Source organism: Gymnogyps californianus, chromosome 24 (genome assembly GCF_018139145.2).
Source record: "Gymnogyps californianus isolate 813 chromosome 24, ASM1813914v2, whole genome shotgun sequence".
NCBI classification, from domain to species: Eukaryota; Metazoa; Chordata; class Aves; order Accipitriformes; family Cathartidae; genus Gymnogyps; species Gymnogyps californianus.
Genome location: NC_059494.1, coordinates 3641078 through 3664673, shown reverse-complemented (window position 1 = coordinate 3664673; position 23596 = coordinate 3641078). Strand labels below are relative to the sequence as shown.

Sequence of the window (23596 nt, the reverse complement as noted above, 5' to 3'; positions counted from 1 at the left end):
TCTATAAACATACCTGCCTGGCAGAAACCCAGGTGGAGAACGCTGCAGATGTGGAGGCAGGACACTGCGGCTGGGTTCAGCTTCTCAGTTAGCCAAGAGATGCAGACGTGATATTGAGACTCTGAAATTTGTATTTTGGACTCATGAGGATTCTGGGAGCAAAGGAGGGAAGAAAATTTAAGAAACAACTATCTGGCCAAAATCATTTGGAAACTCCTGATTTCACCAGAGCCAGCTTACATAAACTGTCTGAAATGCATCAGGTAAAACCCCTTGCAGACAACTGCAGATGAAGAATTACCTGCATATTTCACCACTTAAGGAATATTTCAAACCTGGCAACCCTAGCCCATGGCTATTTGAAATTACCAACACTTCACTCAGTTCTGAAATCCCCTGGAAGACACTTCTGGCAAAGCAAGATTTTCCTCAAGATAGGGATGTCTCCTCTGTATAGATAAAGCTTCTCTTTTTTCTTTCAGTGAATAAAACTGCTACAGATGAGATCTTTATTTTCCTGAATGCTACAAAGGAGCACCAAATATGCTTTCTAACTTTACTTCTCCTTTGATATATGTTTTTATCATGCACTTCCATCACGGATGTATTTACCGAACAGACCTTTGCATGAAAAACAGAGCACTGCATCCACAGCATTAACCCTAGAAGCTGAAGATGGTAAAAACTCCATATTCTGTCTCACCGGCATGTTAATAATAAGCACCAAGCGAGCATCGACCTCCACGGATTTCTAGAAATTTCATTATGAGCCAGTTATCGACAAAGTGAATTCTGTGCTACAAGGGAAAAACAGCACTTCAGGTTTTTTGGAGTTTAGGTTTTATGCCAAGGAACACCTCCCCGCAAAAGGCGTTCTGTCCCAAGCTTTCCAAACAGCCAGCAGACATCTGTTTCAAGACAGAAGCAGCAGTCGGAAATTTTCAAACATTAATGCGTTAACCCGATCTGCAAAGCTGGGTATCCTTTTTCACACATGGTCTGCCAAACGGACTAAACGAACCCACAGAAATTAAGAAAGGACTCTTCTGATCAAATTAACTTTAGCTCAGACTATAAACAATCACAAATCTCCTTGTAGTACAAGAGTATGTGAATTCACTGTCTCCCATTGATAATACTTAAACCCAGATTTTCCTTTTTTCTTTTGAGACTGTTTTTATGCATTTAGATAAAAATCATCTGCTCTGCTTTCCACAAAAGAATGCAATGCAGTTGGACACTGAAAGGGAAGTTTACGATTATATAATGAACAAAATTGATAGAATGTTTAATAATGTTTTAAAAGTACAACCCTAGAAACTTTTATGCATCTGTAGTTACTAAACACTTCAGTGAAAAATGTTCACATCATGGAAAACACTGCTGTTATGGAACACATGGACATGGAAGATAAGAAACTTAACTTACGTTTAGTCTTGGGACCTGAAGAAATAGACTGCTTCTTGATCCTCAGCAGTAACCATACCAGAAGAATGTGGTTTTTGGTTGTTTTGTTGTTTTGGTTTTTTCCAAAGAAAAGACACTATGTCTACATTTTCAGAAAAACTACAGAATGAGCAGACCTGAAGATGAAACTTCATATTTTTTCAAGTAATTCCTTCAGGGCAAGGTTAAGAGTTCAGCTGTGAAAAGGACAGATTACCAATTTCATTTCAAGACACAAAGGAAGTCATTTGTCTAAATACAAAAGTCAATTTGTAACTTCTTTGAAACAATTTTTCAAAAAGTGCACTTTCTGATTGAGCACTCTAAGTAGTATGCACTATATTTTAATTTTTAACGCAATTTTATGAGTGTATAAATTTTATGTTCCTGGATGGATGGATGTCTATATGCCTTTTCAAAACAGAAAATAACCTTCAACCCGTAATGGATAAACTACAGCTAAAATGTAAAAAGTGCATTTTTATAGCAACAAAAAACCCCGTATCATTAACTTCTTTCAGACAGTGAATTTAGATGCTACTTGAAACCAAAGTAGCTACAAATTCTTTGACAGAAACACAGAAACAATCGAGCTGGCAGTGTCCCTTTACCAAATACGGAGCAACATAGCTAAGTTTGATGTTGATAGAGCTGCACAGGCTTCAAACAAAATCAGATCTACATGCTGCGATAAACACAAGAGCAAATATGCTGCATTCCTCTTCAGAAGATCATTACAAATTCAGATCCACCTTGCAGTGTAGGCGAGAGACTGACAGTAACTCTCGAGGACAGCTGAGGAACGTTTCGGAGGCTGCAGACAGATGATATAATTGCACTGGTGGAGAGCTGTCAACCAGTGGCTTAAACCCAAGGGCTTACCTCGCACAAAAGTCAAGCAGTGACAATAGACCAAACAGAAACCTGAGGTGACTGAAGCCATTTTACAAATTGCTTTGCCAGTTCCTCAGAGAGAGCTGCTCTCAAAGCCTGTTTGCGAAAGGGTTTACCAGCTGAGCTCTACATTTCCACTGGAGATGCAGTTTATAAGAGAAGTATGCTATACCAGCAAAAAAAAAAAAAAGTTGCTAGTAAAAGTGCATTTACATTAGGACTTTTGCCAGTATATATACATATGTTTAAAAAATAAAATTAAATAAACTACATCCTTTTAGCAATACTGCTATACTGGTCAACGTTCCAAATGTACACCAGACCTTGTTTCTGCCTCATAAAAACATCTCCGAAGGATAAATATTTTGACTTTTGAATGCACTGTATTATAGCAAACAGCAGGTATTATCAACAACATTTTTCTGGTCTTGGATTCTACCTTTCATGAGATTTTCTAATGGTGAATCCATGGATAGCCACATTTTAGCTGCAGAAAAAATTATTTTACACCCATGATAGCGTATTCACAAAAACCATGGGATTCTTACTCCCAGGCTAATTAATGGCTGAATTTCAACTTTCACCCAGCATCAGCCTACAAACTGAAAAATCAGATCCCTTCCTGTACGGTTGATGAGAGACTAGGAAATACCTTCCCATCTCTTTAAGGTAGTCACAGGGCTTGACCTAGCCTTCGGAAATGCAGGCACTTGTCACTGCATTATGCGGCAACCATCAGATTTATACAGTTCAAACTACTTTGTTTTGGCACATATAGAAATCACCCAGATTTGGGACTGTCCAGTAATTTTCATTTTGCTTCACAAGGAAGACACAGGAAATAAAACTGAGATGCTGCTGTATATTCAAGTTGGATAATTACTACAATTTCTTCTGTAGAGTACTGTGTAAATGTGAGTGGATATTTAGAGCATACCTCATTGCAATTTTTCCATCTATTTTTTCCAAAGATTATTTGCTTACAGATGTGCGTACACATGTATGAGAAAACCTAAATGGTAAAGGTTTTAAAAGTAACAGATCCTCTATTTTACATATCTAGGGATGAAAAAAACAAAAGAGTTAATGAAATGCTGATGGCAATAAGCTCAGATTGGCCTGACAGCAGGTGAAATGTGCAGGCAAAATTGCTATACATACAAAAGCACATGTTTTCTCTTTTGTATTTCCATATTTACTGGCAGTCAAAAATACAGCATGCTACTGGTAAAGTGAATTTTACAAAGTCACCATGACAATATAACATAATCTATCTCAGTTTTTTTTTTCCTTTGTAGTGGGCCCTTTTAACCCAAACCTACATGTAAAAATGTGTGAACTGTCATTTTTCTAAAGTGTTTGTAATTAGGTGGTTTATGCTAGAAGACATAGATTGCTGTTAAGTATGTATTATTATTTTTGCTTTGTATTATTCCATAAGAATCTGTGGATATTCAATTAAAATGAGACTAATCCTTAAGCAAAAATGCATACCCCTCTTTTTGTCAGTATCTTTTATTTAGACTTTGGCTCCATATGGAAAATACGATGAAAATTTTTGTTTGGATGCTATTCCCTTGAATAAAGTAAGTCAAAGTCCTCCCTGGCAATTACGATACTGCAAAATGAACCTCTCAGAATGTTTTTACTAAAATAACTTCTCTTCTACCGATATGGCATATGATCTTTCCAAGTTTCCCTCAGTGTTATGCTTTAGAAAAGAGTCATGGAAAAATTGCTTCCCTTGGGTTTCTACCAACCTGTACAGAACCATACTTGTCTCAGGTTTTTTAATCTCGCATTTTTTTAGCGTATCTTTTTATACTCAAATTGATAACGTGATTGGGAATTAAATTGTAAAAACACACACACACAAAAAACCCAACCCAAAGCCCCTTGAACAGAAAAAAAACCCAGATCCTTATAAACAAGTATTTACAGGAAAATGCCTGAGATGTCTAATTTGAGTGGGGTTTAGATAGGTTATTAACATATTTCAATTAATGAATTGGAAGTATGAATACATACAAGTCTAATCCTGTAACAAGCATTACTGTATTCACGCTGTGAAATAACTCATTCAGGAAATGCATATTAGTTTAAATGAGTATATATTCATAGGGCTACACTTTTGCTGTATGTATGTATCAAAGCAGATTTTTTGCTATGATTTTGTTTTCACCAAAAAACTTCTACCCCAATCATGTTAGTATCGACAACATTTTTTTCTGTTCATCCTCTCTGATTTTTTGTTAAATTTGTATACAAAAGTTTGTAGATGGAATTGCAGTGCTATATCTCAAATATTAAATCTGTGTGGACAATAACAATGTAGGAACCTGTTGTTCCAGGGGTGTAACAGCAGTATGCTGCTAACCCCAGGCAGCGTACTATAAAATCCTGTAGTTACTTGCTTCTGCAGCGCCTCTGATGTAGGCACATGTCTTTAGGTTATGAATGAAACACTTCTAAAATATTTCAAGTGGCCTTGCACCAAAAGGCCACTAGCATCAGTGGTGTGTCATGAAGGAATCCGGTCAATGCTGACAAAAATGGAGACAGGGAGTCTTGGTTGAGGTATGCCAAAACCCAGCTCTAAGCACAAAGAATGCAACCAGTACAGCAGACAAAGTTCAAACGCTCATCGTGTTATGACTACACCATGCCACAAGAAATGGGATTAGCTGCTACCCTACCAAAGCAACAAAGTTTCCCCATCAGAAGACAAGATGTCCTTCCTCAAAAGAAAACATACCCTTTAATCACCCTTCACTGTAGTTTTCCATTAGCCATGTTATATTCCTCTATTTGACTGATTGCAATTTTATATTATTATTTTCATTTAGCAGTCTTTAACAGCTAAGTATATTCCCTAGAAGAGACATTTTAAATGCAGACCTCTGCAGCAAACTGGCTGCCATTTAAAAGTTAGAGAAGAGAGGCACTCAAAAAACCCCAGAATCTTGTAAATATATTAAGATTACATTCTTGGTTTGAGGGGTTTTGGCAGAACAGGAGAGAAAAGTTAAAGATTAACTGTTTACTGCTCTTGTCACCACTTAATTTACCTGCGCTACATTTTTCTTAAGTGCCTATCTGCAAACCTCTGCTGCAGCATTCTGTGTTGGATGCATGGCTAATCCTGTGAATCAGGTCTGCTCTGAAGATACCAGATAAGGCCTTTCAGGGGATGTAAGAGTTGGGACACTTACTTCACTTTTCTCGATTGGACATGTGATCCAGGTATATTGATATTCCTTTTAACCAAGGTGGTGGCACCTGCGATTAAGATCAATAGCAGAACGTCAGGTAGATTTTCTGGAAATTTTTCTAGTGAAAGTTCAGACACTATAAGCTCTCCATCAACCGCACAGTTTTCATGACTCATCTTCTTTGAATTAGGTGCCTGAAACTCACCTAAATTGCATGCTGCCTTTATGAATCTCACATTTACTCCACCATCAGCTCTAATTTTAAGGCAGAAAAAAACCATTATAACATCACCATATTGTGTGATTTAAAAATATTTTTCAAAAGCCCATCTTTCCTCCAAAACATAAAAGCACTTCCCATCTAGACCTCACTTCTGCAGTTTGAATGAAAAGTCAGTATTTTCCCACTCCTTCTCAGTACTGAAACCTCTTCTGTCACAAGAGTTTAGTCGTGAACTAAACTGGAAGTGGAAATCCCTTCTCCCACCTGTGCATCATGCGGCTGTTCTTCCCTTTAAAATGACTGAGGTTCCTGAATGAAGCAATATTCAAGAACATGCTAATTATGGCGTAGACTATTCTGAGGTGTTTGCCATCATTACTAATCATGATGCGCCACAGACAGAAACCAAGATTCCCAGCTTAAAACAATTAGAATCTTCTCCAAACAATTAACCTCAACACTAGGGATGAGATTCATCTCACCTAATTTTATCAATCTAAAAATTAGATACAGAGTCTAAATTCGTTTTAGGTTCTGCCTACAGTCGACGAAAAGAGATGATTTCACCTGTCTCAGGATGGGATGAATCACTCGGTGGTGAGGCCCCTCTCTCTCCACTGATAAGAGATGTAGCTTTACACTACGCACTTATCTTTTAGACTGCCGGTTAAATGAATCACAACCTAGGGGAGGAAAACAAAGCGATAATGCAAGTGAAAAAGGGAGGAAGCTATAGAACATTCCTTCCTTTTTTAGCACACGGGAGTTCAGTACTTTGATCATTCAACTTGTCACCTTGGGTTAACTTCTCAGGGTGTTTGAGACTTTTTGTTTACTTGACCTTTTGTTTAACAATCTAATATGATCAAAAGCAGTCAGTTTCCCTGAGTAACATAAGACTGGAGATTAACAAGGGAATGTTAGCTGAAGAGCTGAGTTTTGAGAAGAGATTTGAAGCAGGAGAGAAAGCCAATGCATTCCAGTTAAAATTCATTTTAGATTGGTCGTATTTTTTTTAGTCCATCAGCGAACAGCCACAACGGAAAACTCAGCCTCTAGATAAAAGTTAATAATGTTCAAATGTGAGCTGTAAGAATAAGATTTTGTACCTGGAATGGAAAGAAAAGAGATATTACAGGTAGGGATTGGGCAATATTGCTAATACATGCTCAGAACATAGCTCTGAGAAAAACTAATTGTGAGAGCACTTGAGCTAAAGACTGACTGGGCTTGAATGTAAAGACGTTGACTCCTACTGTTATTGTAAGCAAGCAGCACAGCATCAAAATAAACTTGATTCTGTTCTCAGTGTCCCCCATCCTGCCCCAAACAACCTACAGTCTCCCAAATCCGCATAACTCCTCACATCAGACAGCGGACAGTCAGTATTCTCGCATCATATTACTCCATTTTAACATTTTTTTCATTCTTTAAATGCCCAAAATTTCTATTCCCTTATTTCTTGTGTTTTGATTGTTATTAGTACATCATACTGCAGTCAAATAAAGCAAGGTTAATGATTAATAATTCTACCACCATGAACTACGTTCTAAACTCCAAATATAGCCTCTTTGAAAAGATTACATCCGCAAAAATCCATTTGAAGGAATTCTTAAAATCCATTTTAAGAATTTAAAGGCTATCAACCCTTTCTGTTTGAATGACAACACAGTCATTAATTACATGATAAATGAAAAACATTCTTTTACACAGGGCACCTAGCTCATAGGTATGTTAATTTTGCAGTGTTAAAATTCTTTTAAGGTAGCTTGTTGTGTATGTCTATTTTTGTGGAATTTTTTTTTCCAAAGCAAACTAAAAATAAACGAATTGTATAGATTTCGATCATAATAAAAACAGTGAGTTTTTGCTAAACTCATTATATCAAGCACTCAACTTATTTTAGAAAAAAAATATCAAAAACCATTAGCCTGAGGCAGGCACTCAGCATGGGAAATTTCAATATGAACACAGTGCGTGTGACCAAGTTTTAACCTATTACAAAAAAAAAAAACCAACAAAAAAACAACTCGTAATGAAAATTCTGTGTATGGTGTTGCTGTCACAAGTTTTGACTAAAATTGAAGATCGGTATCCTTTTTCTGTCTGTCTTTAACAACAAAAATAGCCTTACAAAACGTTAGTCACATCAGTAAATCTACCAAGAGAACTAAATGTTTATACAAAATGCTTCCACAGCAACTTAATTTACTCAGTGAAGATCACCTCCCTGCGCAGGATGTCTCCCCAGATCTTAGCCATCATCGAGTTACACGTATAGCCTAAGTTTGTGCGGTCACTGTAGTGGCCTATGGTCAATAGGTGGAAACGGCCACCTCCGGAGAATGACTCAGCCCATCCATCCTACCGGCAGCTCTGGATGGCATCAGTCCCTCAACCTGGAGATGGCTGAGCAGAATGAACCCCATCCTCAGGTCGACTCGGGTGGACGTAAGAAATGATCTTCCTATATCACTGGAACCACACTCCCTTTGGGGGCAGGACTGGTCTGTAAGCTCCTCTCGGCATCTCGCAGCTGTGGGAGAAGCAGCCCGGCCCCAGGCACCTCCGTGCCCCTGAAACGAGATGAGATATACAAGGACTAGCACTGAGAAGTACACTGATTCCAGAAAACGGGAGGTAATTGTTCTGCCGTCCGATTTGGATCCCATACCTGCACGTCACAGTGACCACGAAGGCAGGCAGTTCACTCCTAGTGAAGGGAGCATTTTGTTCTTTTTTTCAGCTACCTCTAGCCAAGGCAGACAAGGGGAGCACAAAAAGGCAGCATGGGCTCTGTTCTTCGCGCAGCACTGAACATATTTAGCATGGTTATAAGTGAAGAGTAGCAAGACAGGTATTAACGGCATCGAACAGGAGAGAACCACAAAGAATGGAAGAAGAGAAATGCGCATTCATTAGCTTGTCTTCTATTTACAGCATTTCCTTTCTAAAATACATTCAGCGTGTTAGCCCTGCACACCCTGCTGAGTGTGCTTAATTGTCTTTTACCCCAGGATTATATCTGGATAAGCAACTACAACACACTGAAGCACCCTGATTTTTCTTAAGTGTTACCAGAAGAAAGAGTGTATACTAGAATATACACTCTATATATATATATCCCATACGAGGGTCAGAACTGATATTCTCTGTTTCTTTAAAACATAACTCAAAGTAACTGAAATTGAAGCCAAAATAACTCAGAGGACAAGTTACCCACTGTAAACTCTCTGGCAAGTGGCTTCAAGGCTGAGGCTGAAAGGCTGCAGTCCAGAATACGCGTAGTCCCGCATGTCTGAGTGACACAGGGGATTGAAGTGCACCGCGATGTTCTGAGAGGGACTGCACTGAAGCATCTCACAGGAACCAGTCATGCAGGACCCGGGATGGTGCAGGAGGAAGGGTCAGAAAGAAGCAGCGAAGAACGCTAAGAATACAGAAGAGAGCAGAAAAATCTTTGGTAACATTTAGAATTGGTAGAAACGTTTGAAACGGACAATCTACCCAGAAATGCACCCCACATAAGTAGCACGGTAGGGACAAACAACACACAAAAGCTAAAGACAAAAACGGGAACCCTGTGGTTGCCTTTCCTTCTCCTCTCCCCAACCCCAGCTGAATTCTTTGCTCTCTTGAGGCACCTTTTTATCAGCTACACCAACGCAAAGGGCTTCTCTGTTTCCCCTTGTGAAATCGCGTTGGGACAGAGAGTTTCTCCAACAGGCAGGTGGAGCGTGGTGGAGTGAGAGGATTGTGGCCTGGGAATTTCATAGACACCAGAGCAGCAAGGGACAGAGCACAGGGAAACCTCAAAACCTGCCTCAAAACCTGAGAGCTGGCTTTGAGCTCCTACCAACCTCAGAATGAAGCAGCATGGGCAAGGACGAGCTTTTAACAGGAGCAGGAAAAGGAAAACTTCCCTCTGTTGTCTGTATATTACCTATTCAGACTGATTTTGAAGAGTCTGTCAAACACACCTGAAAAACTGTCAGAATATTTTGGAGCACTGGATGAATCATCACACATTAACAACAACGCCTTATAGCTCAGCTTCTTCACTGCGTGTTTGCTGTGAAAAGCTTGAACACTTATTTCATGCCTTATTCATTCTCCATCCTTCTTCATTTTCCAAACTACCTTCAAGTTTTGCTTACTTCCTCTCCTCTCATGCCATCAGTATGATCAACATTGGCCAAAAGATTCAACTGAGTGGGGAGCAAGATTAGACATTATCTCTCCTGGAATATACACCAGAGAGTTAAAAACTGCGATTCTATTACTTTTTTAAAAAGCTTCTAATTCATTGTCACTGACTATACCATTTATAGCAACACACAGATCAGGACTAATTTAACAATGTCACACATCTACAAACATAGCTCAGCTATCATATGGCACCAGAAATGTCTGGCATCTTTTTACAAATGTGTTCCTGGAATTACTGCCATTGTTACCTGGCACCACACAGACACAAACCAGAAGCATTTCTTGCATATCTTACTCCTTTTTGCCTCTACATCCACTAATCCCATGAAACAAATTCCTCATGTAGGCCACTGAAATCTAAGGAGAGTCCTTTCTTGGAGCATCGCGATCAACAGCTCCAAAGGGCTCCGATCAGGAAAAGTTTGGGAAGTGCAGCGTGGGGAGTGAAACAACTGCAGAACCTGATACTTTGGGAACTGAGAATTTAGAAGAATTTCTCCATCTCTGATTGGACTTCTTCAGTAACAAGCTGGCTGCCTTTGGGCACCAGTTTTCCCTTCCCTCACAGAGTTTTCACTTCAGATTACCTCCTAATCTGTTCCTTTTACACTTACCCTCTTGTCCTTTCATTCAGGCCGCTCCATCGCTTTTCCTTCCCTCTAGGATATTTGTTCCGGGTTAATCCCATATCCCCAAAGTAATGCTATACTGAAACGTTTTCATCTGTATTTTTTTTTGCGTGCACAGCTGCTTCTCCCCAATCCCATCCTGTCTAAGTTCGCGGCGTGTGACCTGTCTACCCTCCCACTCCGTCCCTGCCTCCTCCACGGGACCACAGACCCTCTGCCACCAACGGCAGCCGGGGCATCAGCTGCAGCAGTGGCAGAAAATATCCCCGCTGACGGCGGCAGCTCCTGACGGCGAGCCACGCTGCATATCACTGTGACAAGATGCCAGCTAGTTAGGCATTATACCATTTAAGCTTGTTATTCTGCCAGCCTAATTTTCCTTACTATTAGCTGTTCTAGTTACTGGCAGTTCACAGTGAAGTACTGTTCTGTTGATGTTCTCTCCCTCGTTTTTGTTTAAGATAAAAGCCTACCTTCCTCCAGAGGGGGTATGACAGTTTTTGCATTGTTGAGACACCAGCAGCCTCCAAAGCCTTGGAGAAAGACTCTCTGAAAAGAACAAATAAACCCACGATTTAAACATTCACAAGTGAAAATTACTCTCATTCCTTTGCCTGTTCTTTCACTAGTTGGTATGCCGTCTCATCCAGCCCCCTCCCCCAGGTCTCTAGCGGAAGGAACCTTGGCATAACCTTGCTCATACCATAAACAATGTCTTATGATTAGGGAAGGGTTTGAATTCTGAATTAAAGCTTTAGAATAAATGAGTCATATTCGGCAACAGAAAGGTCAGTGGACACACAGAAACTAAACTACCCAGGGAAATGATGTCATGATGGCTCCATGAATATTAAACTGGCTTCTGCCAAATTTATCTTAGTTTTAACAAAAAAGATTAATATTAAACTTTTAGTAAACGTTAGTATTCTAAAAATAATGTAAAGAGAGGGAACATTTTCTATCTTTGATTGAAGCACACTGTTGAATGGTATTTGTATTAGTAAAGTGTCAAGGAGATAACGTATCTGCAGGATAAACAAGCCCCAAAAAAAGGAAGTTTCAGATGACCAACACATAACTCACTGAGAAATGCGGCTAACATAACTTGCTAAAAAAAGCATTTATGAACACTTGGCATTTGCATAGACATATTTTTACGGGTTGGGTAAAGTTTGTTGTAGCTGGTAAGTGTAACTGTCACCATTCATTTCGGACAGTTTTTTGTACGAGGTCTTTTTTGTTCTTGGGGAAGCAGACAGCTGAAATGCCGGAGATCTCCAAATACAGGCAGGCACATGCCACCACCTAAAGGAACAGCAAGTCTGAGGCCATTCAGGAATCCGAGAATTTGAGCTATGTGGGTGAATACGATTTCACTGGCTGTTTGGTGCATGAGTCTGAATACAGGTGATAGAAAAACCATGACAAGTAGCTTAAAAACAGACTCAGGAAAAGCCAGACACATCCACAGGAGAACTGAGGGACCACGAAGAAAAGGTTTAAAAAATGAGCTTTTCCACTGAGGGCTACATGAGTGAGATTTGCAACTGTGAGCTTAAAAAAAAAAAAACAACCCAACAACAACAACAAAATGTGCCTTCTGTCCTTCATTCCTTCCGTTTTCAGAAGAAGCAGAGTTTTAACATTCTTTATAGAGATAGTGGGACTTCACTGTTCTGGAATTCACTGATCCCAAACAACTCAGCCAAATACTTTAGTATTTGGAACTGCTGCTGCTACTGCCACAATTATTTTTTGTTTGCTATCTATACTAGAAATGTATTTTTTCTTTTGACACATCTTAGGCCAAATACTCATTTTTTCAATGCAAAAACCCAACTTGTATTTCTGAAGCACATTCAGATTAGTAAATCCAACAGGGCAGAATACAATTTTCACTCACCTCGAGGACGGCACATTCCAAAAATATTTGGATTAGCGTGACCCCAATGCAAAGAGGACTGGATCAGAGGCAGCTGACACCAGTTTCCCCTCCTAACTTTCATACAACTTCCGAGCATCCCAGTTTTTGCCTAGCACATAAGGTCAAACGTGGTAAAATAAACACTGAAGTAACACACTGTTTGCTTTCTTAACCAAGACACCTTCCTAGCTCACGGACAGAAGAGAAACACAATGAAGGGCATGAAAAATTTGAGCAGAGAGCTAATCTGAGGTCAGATTTTCAGGCGGTGTAAATTAGCATTGCTCCACTTCAGTGCACAATGACAATTTACACCAGCTGAGCGGCTGACGTGGTGACTCTCCACTGCAAATGCTGGGCAGCTGCTGGAGATCTAACTTCCCTGAGAGTCATGTCTTGTTCATATTCAAGAATTTCCAAATTTCTCTGGAGCGATCATTTTATGTAGCTACCTTGGAAATGATGATGAAAGTATAATTTGCAAGTGATGTGTCCAGAAACAATCGAATAGTGTACTAATGTTGACCATAACTAAAAATTACAGTGGAAACACTGGCTGAGGTCTATTCGTTAAACACACAGAGTTAAGACAGCATAATAGACTGGAAAAGACCTTTCACTATAATCCCATTCATAAATTTATCAGGTTCTATCTTAAAACCAATTTCTTTTCTTGCCTTCAATATCTTCACTGCACGACTTCCAGAATCTTATACCTCTGACGGTTAATAATCTTCTAATTTGCAGCCCATGTTTATTCATGATCAGCTCAATTTATCAAAGCACTGGACCTTGACCTTATGGCTAATGAGCATAAAACAGCTTCGTAGGGAAAAGTAACATCTTTTATTAGATCAACAGACATAGCTGGGGTGAGACAAACAAGGTTTTAGGCCACAAAACCCTTCTTCAGGCCTGAAATAGAAGCAGAAAAATTCAAGTTAAATACAGCTTGGGAGCAGTTGCTCTGAATAAAACTTAATGATGTCAAACAATTACCCAATTTGAGGAAAAAGTATCCATGAAATACTGGGGATATGAATAAGGTGTGAGATGATTAAGCCATAGGATACCACGTGGGCCAAAAGAGATGCCATTAACTGCCAGAACTAAAATGTTCTGTAGGCTCCTATACACATTGTATTACTTAGGGAACATCCTGTATATGGGAAAGCTCCACAAAACATACCCCTGCGCATCTAGGCAGCGGTGAGCCCCGAGGTGCGTCTCCACAGTCTGGATTAGCAGCTGCCTGCGATGCTGGAGCTGCACCCCTCCCTGCCCTCGGGAGCGGCGCTGAGGAATACCCCTTCAAACAGGCTTTCCTCAGATTCTTGATGGTTAAATTCTGGATATGTGGATTTTACATGGCAACAGCTGAAAAGCTCAAGGGACAATACTCTGTGGCCAGCAAGCAAATGATTGAGGCACTACAAAAAAACTAGAATAGGAACAGCGTCCGTCTACTCCTTTGAGCACAGTGAAAATCACCCCACTGTGGTATGAGCCAAGGGGCAAGCCCCGCACCAACACTCATATGCTGCACACACATCGATCAGCACAAGATCACGATGCAAGAACCAGCTCTGCAGACTCCAAAGCTGTAAAGAAAGTGAACAGGACACCACACACCCAGATATTTGTCTCACGAAGTTTTTTACAATTACTTTACAAACCGCTGTAGGACAAGGAATCTTTAAGTATGCCTTTTAATACTTCCATAGACTGATGTTATAAAAAGGAAGAACAAAGGGACAAAATGGTTTGGCTGATTTAAGCTCTATTAGACAAGATATTATTTAAAAATGCATACTATATACTTCACATCATTGTGTTCACCTGAAAAAAACATTCAGAACTGTTGCTAACTCCACCTTCACCTAACATCTCTCAAGACAGCCCTGATTTTAGAAGCACCTGAAACAATTAACATTAAAGCACAGGTTCCACAACTTCTACACATGGTGAGAGGTATTTACTCGAGGAAGCAGTCCAGCTAGAGTTAACTTACCTTAAAAAGCGCTACCTTACATGAGTAAACTGTGAGAAGGAGGCCCTCTGGAGAGCTGGTGTCATTTTATGACCTTGTGTCTATGTATAAAGAATAAGCTGTGCAAAAAGTTCCTCCTAAAGGTTCAAAAGATAGTGGTCCAAATGGATTCACTCATCAGCCTCTGCATATTCCTTCCTCTGAACAGCTTCACTAAAAAGAGTAAAAAAAAAAAAAAAAAAAAATTTAGTTCCCTTGCCTTCCCTATCAGAAGCTTAGGGAAACAAAAAAATTCCTTCTCACGATATTCCTGGATGCATTTCAAATAATTAAATAGGAATTGGGGAAAAATGAAGAGGCAGGCAAAGAGATAGCTTGTCTGACTTCAAGGGAAAAAAACAACCCGACACTTAATTCTATCCTCGCACACCTCTGTGCCTTCCCCAGAACTCCCAAAGGAACTGTAAAAAGGGGTGACATTTCCACCTACCCCATTACTAATTTAGGCAAAGGAAGAGCCTGCCAAAAAGCTATTTACAGCCAGGCCGGCAAGGGCCGGGAGCGGGGTCTGCGAGGGCTGCGGCAACAGGTGCGGCGGCGGCACCGGCACGCATGACCCCATCCGCCGCGGGGAGCGTTGGCTCATCCCGGCTCGAAAATATGACATCTTGGGCTCATGATAGTCACAGGGCTTCTCCATCGGCAGGCGGGGCGGGGAAACGGCGGCAAGGGAGGGAAGGGGACGGCGGCGGGGCCCTATAAATTAAGAGGCAAACCCGCCTTTTCCTTCAATGAAAGAGTAAGGCGAGGCAGGGTTGAGCGGGGGGAAAAGAAGAGGGGAAAGGATCGGGTGTAGTTTTGTTCCGCTGAAAGTAATTTCAGCGTTTCTGAAGTTGTTTTTTCTCGCCACGTTGCTGCTAAGGAGGCAACGCTACGGAGATGAAATACATCATAGGCATCGGAGGGTGAGTTCCTGTTAATATTGCATGCGTATATACCGCTTTTTCTTCCCGTTTAATTGTTGTATGTAAGATGATCTAAGACTTGGAGACTATATATCTAACTGTAAAACAATATTACAGGATTCTAGAAATGATGCAAATTGCTGCCTCTTCATTGGTGCTGCTTAAATGCAGAGAGCTCTGCAGGGTGGCATATACCAAACTTCTATAGGATTAACAGGAGGTATGCTGAAATGGAAAAAACCAGCTCAAGTAAATTTGTAGGTCAGAGGGACCTCAACTATGAAAAAGGGTGTTTTCAACATTAAGTTACGCTTTTAAAAGCTTCTCTGAAAGACAAAGAGGAAAAAATTCCTGCTTCAAATAAGCCGGGGGAGGGGGGGCGGGTACAAAAAGCTTTTATTTTCTCCAACAAAGTAGGATTTAGAAGCAAGCCTGCATGTGCTAGGACAGGGCGACCGAGCTTGGCACGTCCCTGCTGACTGCAGAAGGGTTTGCAAAGCTGATACCGGGCAAGACCTTGAATTATAACACGGGTTAAAGGCAGTATGAGATTTTTATAGCCTTTGACTAAAAAGCTAGGAATAAGCACATTCAGACTTGACAGCTCTCTCCTTTGGAAAGGAAGATTATTCGGGCCTTTTATATTAAAACGGGCTTTGCAGGTATAAGGAAGCCTGAGTCATACTCCGAGAAAAGAGCACGCTTCCCTCATTCATAATTCATTTAAGGCATTTTTAAAAAGCGCATTTCGCAAGCCTGCTTTTCACGGGGTGGCTTCTCGAGCTGATGAGCGTAACCCTCCTAACGGGCAAGGGTTTTTTAGGGCAACGAACGCCGGCAAAGGCTTGTTTTAAATCGGCCTCGGAAGCTGCCAGCGCCCTGCGCGGGGGCAGCCCTGCCGGGCCGCAGCGGGGGAAGGGGCCAGCGGTCACCGAAGCCCCCGCGGGGCTGGAGCCGCGCAGCCTCCTCCATCTTGAGGAGGCGCCCGCCGGGCTTCCCCCAGCTCGGGCAGATTCGCAGAAAGCGAAGGCGGGGGAGCTCCCGCCGGGAAGCCGCTCTGAGGGGGGCAGAGATGGCGGCGCGGCCCCGCGCTCCCTCAGCGCGGCGGTTTGAGCGCGCGGGAAGCGGCGCGGCCGTTAGGAGCGGCGCGAGTCGCCGCCGGACCCGCGCGCGCGCGCCGGACACAGCCACTTGCCGGCGAGGAAGGGGCGGGGCGGGGGACGGTCGCAGCCAATCGGCGGCCAGCGCGCGCCGTGGCGCCGGCGAGGCGGGAAATTCAAACGGGCTGGGCGCGGGGCGCTGCCGGGGTTCGTCTCTCTTCAGGGGGTTCCGCTGAGGGCCGGGGGGGTCCCAGCGGCTCTAGCGCGGTTCTCCCGCCTCTGTCTCACCTCTCCGTGCAGTGTCACCAACGGTGGCAAAACCACCTTGACCAACAGAATCATCAAGGCGCTCCCCAACTGCTGTGTGGTCCATCAGGATGACTTCTTCAAGGTAAGCTGACCTCCTCCCCTTGTTTAAAACATTAACTGCTGCTTGTATATGTAGTGATAGTTGTAGTAGGTCCCCCCTGTAAGTTTTATATACTTGTGCATGCTTTCCAAGTAAGTTTTGACAGCTTAGGAGCAACACACTTTCTGATTTTTTTTTTTTAAACATATGTATTTAATTTTTTAAATGACTTAGGACAGGCGACTGATATACTGATAATACTGACCTTTACAAATGTCGGTATCTGCCAGCTTCCACAGAAGCAGAGCTTGGCACAGCTGAGCACAGAACGGTTGCAGCAAAAGCTTCCTTTAGTTTTAACAACAGATCTAACTTTAGGTCAAGCTGCTGATTTAAGTTAGAGGTTATTTACTGTACTCTGCACAAACCACTTTCTCCATGTTGGGTTTTCCCCCTTATTTTATTTAAATAAGAATGCTGCTTCTAAATAATACTTTAGGATTTAAGCACCCCTACACTGCTTTACATACAGAAAGACAGTTGTATTGGGGAGCTTTGACAGCTCCGTATCGGAAACCCAATTCAAAGACAGCTAAAGATGAATACAGAAGACGTGTGCTGATTTGGGTGCCTTCTGCACCGAGCCTGGGAGAGCAGCAGGGGAAGCGGTCACATCAGAACTGTGTTACTAAACCCTGTACGCTGCAGCCGTGTCACAGGAATTGCGATATAGCTGGACTCCACCGTATGTGGAAGTCCAAGAGATGTGGCAACATACTTGAAGTAGTGGTAGGTCGTCCCCTGACACGCAAGGTGCTCCAGCATCGGCAGCCGCATGGTCGGTTTGTCCTGCCTTTGCAGGAGCACGTGCCGTAGGAAATGGAACGAGACACTCATTTGGAAGAGCTTCTTTGCCAGAAGCCTCATGTACAAATTTGGTGGGATATGAGCCCTTAAAGTAGAGGGGAAGTTCTTTTTGACTTTCCATAAAGATCTGTAACTTCTCACTGGTGTGTTTAGCTGGCAAGTGCTAGTGCAAGTTAAAGCTATAACTAAGTGACCACAAGTCACGCTATGCTGACCTGCATTTCTGTTAGACCTGTTAGGAGTTAAAATAGCTATTCTTGAACATGTAAATTTTAGCAGTTAACGCTGTATTTGCATTTTAAGTTCTTATATGCTGACTTATAAACAGGGCCTTGTAGTATTTTGGCTAATAACACCATATCAAATTATTAACCTAGAACTCTTTGTCCAAAGTGGCTTAACTGAGCCAAGAAAACTTTTCAAAGTTCTTGGGGTTGGTGAAAGATGGGAACTTAAATTTGAATGTAGTCCAGATAGGGTCTGTAATTGTTTTGTTAAGTGAACACTTGCTTTGTTGTGTATTGCAGTAGCGTCCAGGTTGTGATCGGATCTTAGGTAACTGATCACGCTGAGTTTGCAGCAATGTTTTATTGCTCACTATATTTCAGCCACAAGATCAAATAGAAGTCGGGGAAGACGGCTTTAAACAATGGGATGGTAAGAGCAGTGTTCGCTATAGGATGCAGTAATGTATATATTTTTCCTAAGTATTTCTTTTTAATTATTAAAGACTTAACAGTAAATTTATGTAATTTCAATTTTACAAGTTCATTCTAAATTATACTTTCAAGCCTACGTGGTTCATGGTATTTGATTGTATACCTTTTTCCCACCCACCCCCTTTCTTCTAACTAGTGTTGGACTCCTTGGATATGGAGGCAATGGTGAGCACTGTGCGTGCGTGGATTGAGAACCCAGTGAAGTTTGCCCGTTCCCACGGGGTGAATGTTACGCCTGGCTCTAAAGAGCCAGCCTCCAAAGATATCCATATATTGGTCATTGAAGGCTTCCTGCTTTATAATTACAAGTAAGGTTTGGGGAACTATTAACGGTTTGACAGGGAAGAACACTAGATCTCTAGTGCCAGGGCTAAAAACCTCCTTTTTACTAATACACCCCTCCTGTCTTGTTCTGAGGTACCATGCATAAGAATTTTTCTCATGTAAAACGTAAAATTTGCCAGTAAATGCTGGTAAAAGTGAGGTGCACACGGTGACTTCCTCAAGGTAACGTAGGAAGTTCTCGTTTAGGGCACACCCTTGAACTCTAGGGCACGGGGAGCTTTAGAGTGGAACTTGTAAATACTGAGCCAGCAGTGAAGGTGCCGGCTTCCCTCCTGGTCTCCCACCGCGGTGCCTAAACCTTGACCTGAAAAGGTCATTGATGAGAACAAGGAGATAATCCATTCTGCATTCACTACTTGGAATCTCTCCTGGAATTTAGGAACAGTTCTCTCATGTTATACACGTGCTTGTTTAACACTGACTAAATTGAGCTTAGTAATTCATTGTACATTGGAGCAAAGATCAACCTTTTTTTTTTTTTATATGGCGAAAAAATGCTTGGCAGGAAGATGGGGAGACTAGACTAGCAGTGACGAGAGAGAAAACTTCCAATAGCTAAATATATAAACTTCAGAAAATCGCATGCTATAAACATGACAAACAAAAGATTCTTGGCTCCAAACTACAGTTTTGCTTACAAAACTCTTTCAAGGGAACAAGCTGTGCATGACATTTGGCAAAACCGGAGCTGCTTATAAGCTGTACCATAAGACAAGCAGCACCATTCCGGCGTACCAAACTGAATGGAAAATGTAAAATGGCAGTCTCGGACTATCCCTACCAAGAATGGCCAACTGGAGATTGCGCTGGCAAACTGCCGGGTGTTCTTGGCCTGTCCCCGGGGAGCTAACTCGGTGTCTCTCCTGAAGGTTACAAATACCTCTGAAGCGCCCTGTCTCGTTAACGGGAGCCCTTCCTTAGTCCAGAGGGAGTATTTCATCCAGGGACCTGCAGCTTCCTCAGTTCATACTACACTAAGCATTTATGCAACCCTCAGCAGGCTTTGAGAAGTCTGTCAGTCCCACCAGGTTCGAACTGGATTTGCTTTAAGGATTTTTCTGGGTTTATTTTCTTCAGCCTAAGAGGAGCACAACGCAGTAAGCTGCGGCAGGGCTAACTCCCTGTATTTCTGGAAAAGAACATGAGGTGATGAGTTGCCTTGTACCACATCTGTGTGCCCATGCACATTTTGACAGCTTGCTTCTGCACAACAGGCCAGACGGTTTGATAAGTCAGTTCATATCAGATTGATGAATCGCAACTCTGGTCTACTGCAAGCAGAATTTGAAATGATCTAGAAAGAGTCACGGTTCACACCCCAGGTCTTCCCAGCCTAGTGTCTGCTCCTCCACAGTAACTAGTAGCAGGTATTTGGGTGGGAAAAGTACCTGGCATACCACTCTGACCTTCAGAAACAGCATTCTCCATGTTTTGTAGCTACTAATAAAGCTACTGTACATTAGCTTGCATTTTAACAAAAACACTTATGCTTCTGTTGTCTATAATAGACACAAATATGAGAGGCAGAAAGGGTTTTTATGGCTTTCAGGGGTGATTTAACACTTTTCTCTGTCAGAAAAAAATAGACAGACACGTTCTTTCTTTCCACCCTACCCTAGACCACTGATAGACCTATTCGACATACGCTACTACCTGGCAGTTCCATACGATGAATGCAAAAGGAGGAGAAGGTAAGAGGATTCTTTGACGTAAGTCTAATCCTTCCTTCCAGTAAAGACTCTCTACTAGAGGTGAGCCTTCAGGCTACCTTTATGTTGCTATTAATGGGATACATTGGTGTCACAAATTGGAATTACAGTTGAAAATTTTAATATAAGTGAAGAAAGAGACTTTCATGTGGCATTTTCTGAAACTTTAGATCTGGCAGTCCCCTTTGTGTGGGTTTTATGGAGATGGGCACATCGGTGCAAAAGGAACAGTCGCATGCTTCCCCCGCGAGCATCAGTAAACCCTCAGAGACTGCTTGCTTTGCCTTCGTCGGCTGCCTGCAGCTTCTGTATTCACTTTGGGTGCTTAAATAAACTTGTTGCAAAACATAGACCGATATCGATGAGAAATTGGACTGTGACAATCAGCTTTTACATAAACGCAACTAAGCAGCTGCCAGATAAACTTCAGGCTTCAGCAGTGTGCAAGAGGCAGCGCGATCCCGGTAGTCCTGATGTTCTTCTTCCTTTTGGTATTTGCAGCACGCGTAACTACACTGTTCCTGACCCACCGGGTCTCTTTGATGGACACGTCTGGCCCATGTACTTAAAACACAGGAAAGAAATGGAGGACTGCGGTGTTGATGTTGGTAAGCCTCCCTAAATACAAATCCTTTGGCATTGTACTTTGGATTTTAAGGAAGTCAGTAATTTAATTCAAGGAAACTTTAACTGTAATGATGCAAGGCACCATTTTTACTACTAAGTTGTAATCCTGGCCTGCTTTCTATCCAGATAAATATATGCAGCTTTATAGCTAAGAACTTCTTCCCTTTGTTTGATATTATAAGCACTTAACAGGGGGGAAAAGAAAAACCACATTCTTTATAATGGGATAAGAGATTTTTGCGGGCCATAGTTTTTCAGGATGGTTCTGTTTTTCCAATTGGAAAACAAGCTGTCATTTGGGTCAACAGAGTATGAAATATTTTTAAACTAATCTACAGAAATCTTGTTCTGATCAGAAACCCAGAGCCTGACTCCTGACTCCGTCTTTTTCTTTCAGTTTATTTAGATGGCCTGAAGTCTAGAGATGAACTTTACAATCAAGTCTTTGAAGATATTCACAACAAGCTTTTAAATTGCTTATAGGTAAATACGTCCCTGCTTCTGAGGGGGTGAAACATGAGGGCCTGACTGCTGGAAACAACCCGCCCTCACGCTTGGATAGCCACACTTGCCCTTCTTGCTTTTCAGGGTCTCAGAAGACCTGAAAGACCCATGTACAGAACGATGTAAATAGTACTTAGAAGTCGGAATGAGGGTTTATTTGTGTAAACTCTTCTTATACTGTCCTTTGGAAAGTATCTTTTGTATATAATTGAAAAATGCAGATAACTTATTCACAACTGTGATGGACAGGATTGTTTTGGGTTTGTTGGTTTTTTTTTTTTTAATTTTCTTATTTTATATTCCACTGGCTTAAACATAAGCTGAAAATGCATTTTTGTAATGGAACAAGTAGAGCTGCATTGGGAAAACAACTGACTCTTCTGCTTATGTGCTTCTGCAGCTATTAAGTCTTTATGTAATGGCTTGTTTGTAACGTCATCTCTTAAACTCAGTAAAAATCAATTTAAAAATCTCTTTTTGAGGTCCTGTTTTAATACGTCAGTCACCTCTACTGGAGTAGAAATAGGCACAAAACTCCCCCAAAACACACCAACAGCCCCTGCTTTTTTGTATGGCATTTGAAATGTCATCCCGGTCAGCCTCAAACCTCCTTTCCTGTGTCACTGTTTTGGTTTAAGTGATAACTCGGGCCTGGAAGCCCAGCTCGGACATCCCCACAAGAGTGAGATTCTCAGAGGTGATTAGGGGAGGTGAACAGCACTTCAGATATTTTTAAAGTGCTGGTATGAAACCAGTTTTATGTCAGCCTCAGCTTCGTGGCGTTTCTCACTTCACGCTCAAAACAAATTAGCACACGAAGATACTATGGCCCGTTTCACACAACAGTTGAGTGCTCCCAAGGTGAGAAGTTTGGACAGAAGCCTCTATTTCTGCCTTTCACAATCCAAACAAGAACATTATTTGGTCCTAAATTCTCCAGCTAGCTGAACCTCAAGAGGTGGAAGTGGCTATATTTCTGAATATAAAATCCAGACGGCAACTCGGTGGGACTTCTCAGGGAATGAGAGCAGCAGCCTTGTATTAAAATTGCTCTACCTTAGGAAACTTTTTCGGGAATTAGTACTGAATATGCCATTCTAATTTCAGTTTGAAAGAAACAGCATTTCAACACATCCTTGGAGTACCCACGCAGTCTATTTACCAACAGACTTTTCGTTAAGTCACTGTGAAAGTGCTGTAAGGAATCCGTGCTGTAGAGAGCTGTCCTTTATACCCCTGTGTAATCTGCCTTCAACACGTGTCATGCAGAGGAGCTTAAGCCCAAGCAGGTTACAGACTTTTGGCAAAATCCTGCACTGAAGTGCCAGATACCACGTTATAACTCCGTAAAATGTAGGTACGGGAGGTTCTGCTTTTTCAAATGCTTCCGGTAAGTTTGTCGAAAGCCCACAGATTTCTTACTCATCCATGTCCTCCCTTTCTAGCAAAACTATAAGTAAAATACCAGTGGCAATAGTTTTACTGATTTTTCTGTTGGTAGGCTTTTTCTCAAGTATTTCAGTGAGATAAAAAAAGCCTCCCACTCCAAGCAAAATAGCACAAAAGTAATTCGGCAAACACAATCGCAATATTGAAATAAATCATAATGTGGAGCATAACGTGCTTGAGAAAGCAAGGGGGATATTGTTCCTGAAGCAAAACTGAGTGGTCGCCCTTTATTTTCCTGCTTACCACGTACTTTCTTCGAGAACAACATTCTGCCTGAGTTTCCTCCTTTATGAACAGGGCAAACTCCTATTGTTCACCAGGCTTTTAGGCAGAACCTCCGCCCGTCAGCCGAACGGCGACCTTCACCCGGGCAGCCCCGCGGGAAGCACCAGCAGCACAACGGTGAGTGCTACGAAAAATGTCACCTCCTCTTTG

The 23596-nt window shown here is 41.7% G+C and overlaps 1 protein-coding gene and 2 long non-coding RNA genes across 6 annotated transcripts; 1 reads left to right on the top strand and 2 right to left on the bottom strand.

Moving 5' to 3' along the window:
* Positions 1-55: 55 nt before the first annotated feature.
* On the bottom strand, positions 56-11195 carry LOC127025530 (uncharacterized). 2 transcript variants are annotated; one of them, XR_007767680.1, is made up of 8 exons: positions 11087-11195; positions 8999-9205; positions 8450-8588; positions 8144-8351; positions 6343-6458; positions 5553-5619; positions 1429-1643; positions 56-121 (listed from the first exon to the last, which is right to left on the bottom strand). It is a non-coding gene; the product is annotated as an uncharacterized LOC127025530 (long non-coding RNA). The 2 variants fall into 2 exon arrangements; XR_007767679.1 differs by having other exon boundaries at positions 92-152.
* Positions 11196-13364: 2169 nt separating this feature from the next.
* Positions 13365-15158, bottom strand: LOC127025619 (uncharacterized). Its single transcript, XR_007767686.1, has 3 exons — positions 15018-15158; positions 14549-14740; positions 13365-13452 (listed from the first exon to the last, which is right to left on the bottom strand). It is a non-coding gene; the product is annotated as an uncharacterized LOC127025619 (long non-coding RNA).
* Positions 15159-15384: 226 nt separating this feature from the next.
* On the top strand, positions 15385-22186 carry NMRK2 (nicotinamide riboside kinase 2). 3 transcript variants are annotated; one of them, XM_050910556.1, is made up of 7 exons: positions 15385-15492; positions 16893-16983; positions 18417-18465; positions 18664-18835; positions 20492-20563; positions 21083-21189; positions 21606-22186. In XM_050910556.1, the coding sequence occupies exons 1-7, from the start codon at positions 15467-15469 to the stop codon at positions 21689-21691; spliced, it is 603 nt and encodes a 200-aa protein (XP_050766513.1). In that variant the 5' UTR covers positions 15385-15466; the 3' UTR covers positions 21692-22186. The 3 variants fall into 3 exon arrangements, with proteins under 3 accessions (XP_050766513.1, XP_050766514.1, XP_050766515.1); XM_050910557.1 differs by having other exon boundaries at positions 16893-16990; positions 18409-18465; XM_050910558.1 differs by lacking the exon at positions 20492-20563.
* The last annotated feature ends 1410 nt before the right edge of the window (positions 22187-23596 follow it).

Coding starts and splice junctions, on each gene's coding strand:
- NMRK2 (XM_050910557.1), top strand. CDS start 15,467: ATGAAATACATCATAGGCATCGGAGG. Junction 15,493..16,892: donor TACATCATAGGCATCGGAGG/GTGAGTTCCTGT, acceptor CTCTCCGTGCAG/TGTCACCAACGGTGGCAAAA. Junction 20,564..21,082: donor GAATGCAAAAGGAGGAGAAG/GTAAGAGGATTC, acceptor TGGTATTTGCAG/CACGCGTAACTACACTGTTC.